At 34.1% G+C, this 6,023-nt stretch overlaps 1 protein-coding gene across 2 annotated transcripts; it reads right to left on the reverse strand.

Annotated features, from left to right (window-relative positions):
• LOC18768321 (phosphoglycerate mutase-like protein 1) lies at positions 229 to 5,565 on the reverse strand. Of its 2 annotated transcripts, none has more exons than XM_020570859.1 (10): positions 5,235 to 5,565; positions 4,197 to 4,264; positions 3,935 to 4,042; positions 3,694 to 3,773; positions 2,551 to 2,713; positions 1,987 to 2,061; positions 1,746 to 1,834; positions 1,066 to 1,185; positions 860 to 904; positions 229 to 776 (listed from the first exon to the last, which is right to left on the reverse strand). In XM_020570859.1, exons 2-10 carry the CDS (start codon positions 4,254 to 4,256, stop codon positions 659 to 661), a joined length of 858 nt encoding a protein of 285 aa, XP_020426448.1. In that variant the 5' UTR covers positions 4,257 to 4,264; positions 5,235 to 5,565; the 3' UTR covers positions 229 to 658. The 2 variants fall into 2 exon arrangements, with proteins under 2 accessions (XP_020426448.1, XP_007200551.1); XM_007200489.2 differs by having other exon boundaries at positions 4,197 to 4,258; positions 5,235 to 5,564.

Genomic DNA, 6,023 nt, shown 5'->3' on the forward strand with positions numbered 1-6,023 from the left:
AACTTTCAAATCAAAGACAAGTAAATGTAAAGGATTTCTTAAGAAATCCAAAAATAAATAAGGACAATTTTGTCCATTTTGGCTTCTTTGAAAAAAATTCCCTCTCCTTTGGCCTTATCCAATGTCTCCTTCAAATAATATCATATTGAATGGTTTTCAGCTTTACTGGAAAATTAAACCTAGATTCCAAAACCTCATACGCATGCTGATTTCCCAATTTGCTCCGACTGCAGAAACCAAAAATTTCACCTGTTTACTCAATACTGACCATGCATCGACAGCCTAGAAGAGTAGCCAACAATGTCTGAAATTCAAATAGTCCATTCGCTACAGGTTATTGCTGAGCAACAAGGTTGAAAAACACAAACAAGGGAAGGACTTGCCAAATAAGCTGATGGGAGAGGCCAAGCATAAACTGATGTGTATTTTACAAGTTATTCTCTTTAGCAAATAAAGAGATCTCATAAAATGCAATCTTGTACTCTTCTTCATGGACAAACCGGACACCACTTTATGCCTACGAATCTCGGAGTCGTCAAAACACAACAGGATGTAGCATGTAAAGTGAGAAGAGCCTGATATTCCAAGCATGCTACTATTTTATGCATGCACAATATTCAATTTGTTCGCGGCTTGTGGCAGCTTTCTTTCTTTCTTTTTAAACTAAGTTAGACTTTTCTTTCTCAAGGTTCTCACTAGCAACATCACTAGGAAGATCTAGCCCATCAGGAATCTTTCCTGGATAATTAGTTGTTGAGGAATCAGACCCTGTCATACTGGAGAATGAAGAGAGGTCATAAGAATCCTAAACAAACAGATGGAATCCCTTTTGAAACTAATGAAACAATCATAAGCTCACCTTCTGTCAACAATGACCATGGAGCGAAGCTCACAATTTGTAAAGCTGCAAGGACAGTAAAGAAGTGATAACGTGATGCTTGATGATTCAGCACTTAAGTCCCTAATTATTTTTAACTTTAGCTAATAAAGTAGGCATGATCCTTTTGGAATATTTACTAAGCTAGTGATTTTTGCATAGAGTGAAAGTCTATATATCACACTTACTGTTTGCACATTTCTTTTTTCTCCAAAGGGTCACAATCATTTAGCAATGCACTTAGTGTGTGAAACAAGAATCCACCATGGGTAACAATTGCTATCTCTTTCTCTTTCCTTGTTGACAACCTGTGAAGTGATGAGAAGAAGGTACCAAACTCATATCAATTCAACTCTTATATTTATGTCTATGGATCTGTCAGAAGTCAGTAAATTTTCATACTTCTCAAAACTAGGGCTGCTATCTTGACACCCCATACAAGTTAAATCATACAAGAAAAAGAGCAGTAAAAAAACATTAGGATCTCATGGAGGATGAGATCTTGAAAAGACCTGATAAACTAAAAACCCAAAAATTTGTGAAGAATAAGGCATAACACCAACAACGGAGCATGTGATCCATATAATAAGCTTCTTGCTTCTGAAGGTTTCAAGATGAGCTTGATCAAAGCACCTTGTAAACCTTGATAAACTTGATCTGTCATGAAGCTGATATTCATGTAAAGCCCATTCAAAATTTATAAAACACATAGCCCCTTTTAGCAATCATTATTTAATCACTCATATGCAAGAAAACTGCATTATTCTAGTGCAATCTGGAGTTTCAGCTTTAGCACGTTAACTGATATTGGTTAAGGCCTAAAAGAATCAATAGAAACCCAAGTTCCAATAATGAAACAGGTACTCACCAGTTCAGGAATTTCAATCCCCTAGCTGCAACTTCCTCTTTCAGCTCCCTGACATTTGCCTTCCACAATATATCCTCATCACTTTCTATCTGTGAAATTAATGGTCATTTTGCATGCACATACTGAAAATTAGAAATTAATAACCATCTTTATGAACTGCCACCAAAGATGACAAGTACCATAAATTAAATTATAACCACTAATTCTTCCCCCAGTTAAAGTTAACTATCCAATTACTTGCCAGTGAAAAGTCAACCGCAGGAAATAGAAACTGATAATCGCTGATGCTCCTTCTGTTATCACAGGGATGAACTCCCTGCAAACAGAAATTTATAAAACACATTTAAAGCCCTGAGCGTCAATATAACAGCAAAGACTACGTATTATTTGAACTTTTTTTCTTTTAATATGAGAGAAAAAGTAAAAGAAATAATGCAACAAACAACTAAAAGCACCAAGTTCAGTATGATTTCAAACCATTTCTCATTTCATGCATAGAAATAAATGAACAAGGTTCTTTTCCTTTTCTTCTAACCAAGATCAGTAAGAAAATTCTGTCATTCAAAAGTACTTGCAAAACACAAGCCAAGTCAAGCAATGTTACATCACAAGAATTAAACTACCAAGGCACAAATGAAATAATTTACTCTCTTCCGTATGTATTGAAGATAGCCACTAGGTTAATAATTTTCACCAACTGAGGTTTATCAATGCCCCACAATAAGTTGCAAATGATTCACTCACTTTCAGTTAAAATCATGATTAACTGCAAAGAAGACACCATTTTGATTTCTAAAAGACATACCAAATGCTCTCGACAAAGTTCTATTGCAATGATGGGCGGGCAGTTAAGACTTGAAATTGAAGGACGCTCACTATATCCTGCATTTGCCACCATTAGTGGCAATATATCCATTCTGTCTGTGTAGCCCTCACCTCCAAATACTCCAACAGCCGTTTGCAGAGCTCTAAAAAGTCAAAGCACTTTTAAGTAAAGCTTAGCAGCATCTAAACCATAGAATGTTTTCCAGGGAGGAGGCATCTTCATATATATGTAGCATTTATGTTAAGTAAAACAACTGGTTATTTATTTCGTGGTAAACATATAACTGATTATAGCCATGTCATCATTTTTAACTTGATTGTTACATCAAAAAGAAAATTTCTAATGGACCAACCAAATTCAATAACAATAACACGAAAGCATAAACTATTTGGCCACTGAGACAAGTGTTTATATTTCTTTTCCTTCCAATAGCTTGGAAGAACAATAAAATAGTATATAAAAAATTTCATATATCAAATTAAAACAGAAGGATAATTTAAGATTGTCTCAAAATCATATCATCTATATCATCTATTTAGATGCTCAATGACACACAGATAGTTGTCAGCTTGTACCTAGAACGTTGGGAGTTTCCGTCAGTGACTACCAGTATTCAACTATTCATGCCAAGAAAGACTCTAATACCCATGTCCCGAATACACCAAATGACTCTAAAAAGAAATAGATCTTTATAAAATTTTAAAAGTTTTTCCATGTGCTTAGCAAACCTCTAACAAAGAAAGAAAAATCTATTGAGAAAATAACTAACAATTTAATTTCCAAATGACCCCTCTAGGTACCACATTTGCAACTCCAAAATAACACTTCTTTGAAGAAGATTTTTATGTACAACCCAACCCTTAGTTTCATCTCCTCTCAAGCTCCTTCCTTATGTAAAGGCACCTTAGTCTAACTAACCAGAATAAGCCTTTTCTGTTGCTCAGTTTGTTTCAATGAAAAAGATTCACAAAATGGGTCTTTCTCTATAATTCTGCATTTTGTACTGAACCTTTCAAGTGACAAATACAAAAATAAATTTAAGAATCTCTGTTCAAGAAAAGCATTATCCAGCAAACAAAAGACAGAGAGCTGGGTAAAATTCTAGAATTATGGCATGATTACCTTAGCAAAGGAGATGTAATGACTAACTCAATCCTCTTGGAAAGCCCAGATTCATGAACATGCTTACGCAAATTATCAACCTGTACCCATAGCAACAAAAAATTTTATTACCATTATTGCTCTCATGACAATGTTATTTTATCTGTAGAAGGAAAATATTTGTTACAGGCCTTTCTTCTTTTTCCTTTCTGTTTTTCTAACACAGTATCTATATAAGAACAATTTAATGCCTTCTTCCCACCTGCTGCCAGCCTAGTGGAGTAAGATGCGCATCAAAATATTCAGGTTTCATTAATTTTTTGTAGTTCTTAGCTCCCTCTACATTGTGGATTCCTTGTCCATGCCTCACCTGAATGCAAGGATTTGTAAGACCACAATGCGATGATTTGAGAGAAAAATCCAAGAAATAGGAAAATCTTGAATGTCCTTCAAACCAAAGAAAAATAGCAGCTTCAAATTTACAACAAAATGTATGCAAATCCAAAATCAAAGTTGGTACCAACCAGGTGAATAGTTTTGCATCGGTGCAGCGGAAACAAACTTGGACTTGAACCAGTGTCCATATCTGCAGCTTAGCCAATAAAAGATACATTAACATTAAAAGGAAAAAAAAAAGATGATCATAAGAGTACAAGAAAAACAAGGAAGCGAGTATTTGGTGAAAATTATAACTTTAAGTATATAACCACAGTTCAAGATTTAAAGCTTCACATGTTAAAGAGATATAATAATCAGCCATTAAGTAGCAATTCTAAAAATACGACATGTTAATGTTTCGAAATCATCATTTTCTGCAGAACCCAAACATCCATATATTACTGTTTCAAATTCCTCATTTTTGTTTGAAAAGCTAGCAAAGACTTGGGGAAAAATATTGTAGTCAGCAGGATGCGTTCATTACTCTGACATAGTCTTCCTAGTAGAATAAATTATCTGCAATGGAAGCCGGACACAATTCAAGCTGAATCTATGGACATTTATTTTTAACACATTTTCTATTTTGGCTCCCAGCATTCATATCCTTTTTTTTTTTTTTCTTTCTTTTGGTCTGACTGCATTCACTTCTTTGTTTACTCTTATTGGCTTACTTCTCAAATCCCTCTGTTCTGAAGCCTACCACATCCAAAGCATTGCTTCCTATCATGGATTTCAACCAACAAAAGGAAGAAAAGAACAAAAAATATTAAGAAATTCAACCCAGTTACTTAAAATCAGGAAGAGTTCAGGGAAGGGTCACCATTCCCAAATGCGATGTTCCAAAGCCAAAATCTTTAATTCCCGTGCCAGCATTATCTTACAATTAAACCATAACACACGACATGACATGACTTTAGAAATCAAGCAAGGATTCTACCATCCAAATTCATAAATCAAAGGAATATCATGAAAATTATATCATATAAATCGGAAAAAAAATGCACCAAGTCAGTAATATGCGAAAGTAAAACAAACCCATATCGAATAAACTCACCAGAAACAACTACAAATTAAGAAATTGAAATATATGAAATACGAGTACGATTTGAGATGAAAGAGTTTACCAGGGGTAGACACAGAAGATAAGCAAAAGGGTGGACAGTGGGAGAAGAGAGGATGTTAAAGAAGAGTCTTGTGATGGTGATATATATAGGAGTGGCCAAATGGGATTGACAATTCTGCTAGTACTATGGCCAATGATGTGTTGTTGGCTCTACTGGAAATGAAATGAGAGCGACTGGCGGACTGTCTGTTCTGGGCTATGGACCTACAAATTGCTTGTCTGCATTTTCAGTCCATGTAATCTGTGACTACTGGTTGGAGAATTGTGGTGGTTCGCTTTTAGATAGACGGAATAATGCCATACGATTTATAGCCAGTGTTTGATTCACTTTAACTTGGGGAATATTTCTCTGAAAAAATAATTTTATATAGGGGACATATTTCAATTGGCAGAGTTTCTATTATTTGCTGCCTTTCTTCCATACTAGCCCTTTGGCACACGAGTGGTTGGTTTTTCATTTTTAATATAAATATTTTATTTTTAAATATTAGTAATTCAGTTTAAATTAAAAAAGAGAAATTATGTGTAGTTGTGTCCTAAGAAAACTCATGACCTATTCTTTTATTTTAAATGTTTTTAAATATGCATATTATTAATTTATCATATTATCCTTATTTAATAAATATGTTCATTTGTTAATATTTTCTTTAAGTAATGGAATTTTTAGCATTTTGAATATTTTTACCATACTTTACCTTTCTCTTTATATCTATAGATGAAAATATGTAAATACTACTCATACGAAAAGGTTGGTTTTAGAATCAAATCGAGTAGAATATTTGTCAAATTG

Source organism: Prunus persica, chromosome G8 (assembly GCF_000346465.2).
Source record: "Prunus persica cultivar Lovell chromosome G8, Prunus_persica_NCBIv2, whole genome shotgun sequence".
NCBI lineage: Eukaryota > Viridiplantae > Streptophyta > Magnoliopsida > Rosales > Rosaceae > Prunus > Prunus persica.

Excerpts from the sequence above, each read along its gene's own strand:
- LOC18768321 (XM_020570859.1), bottom strand. The coding sequence starts at position 4,256 with ATGGACACTGGTTCAAGTCCAAGTTTGTTTCCGCTGCACCGATGCAAA. Across the intron at positions 3,774-3,934 it reads CTCCACTAGGCTGGCAGCAG|GTTGATAATTTGCGTAAGCA; the intron begins GTGGGAAGAAGG and ends CTATGGGTACAG. Across the intron at positions 777-859 it reads ATGGTCATTGTTGACAGAAG|TATGACAGGGTCTGATTCCT; the intron begins GTGAGCTTATGA and ends TTCATTCTCCAG.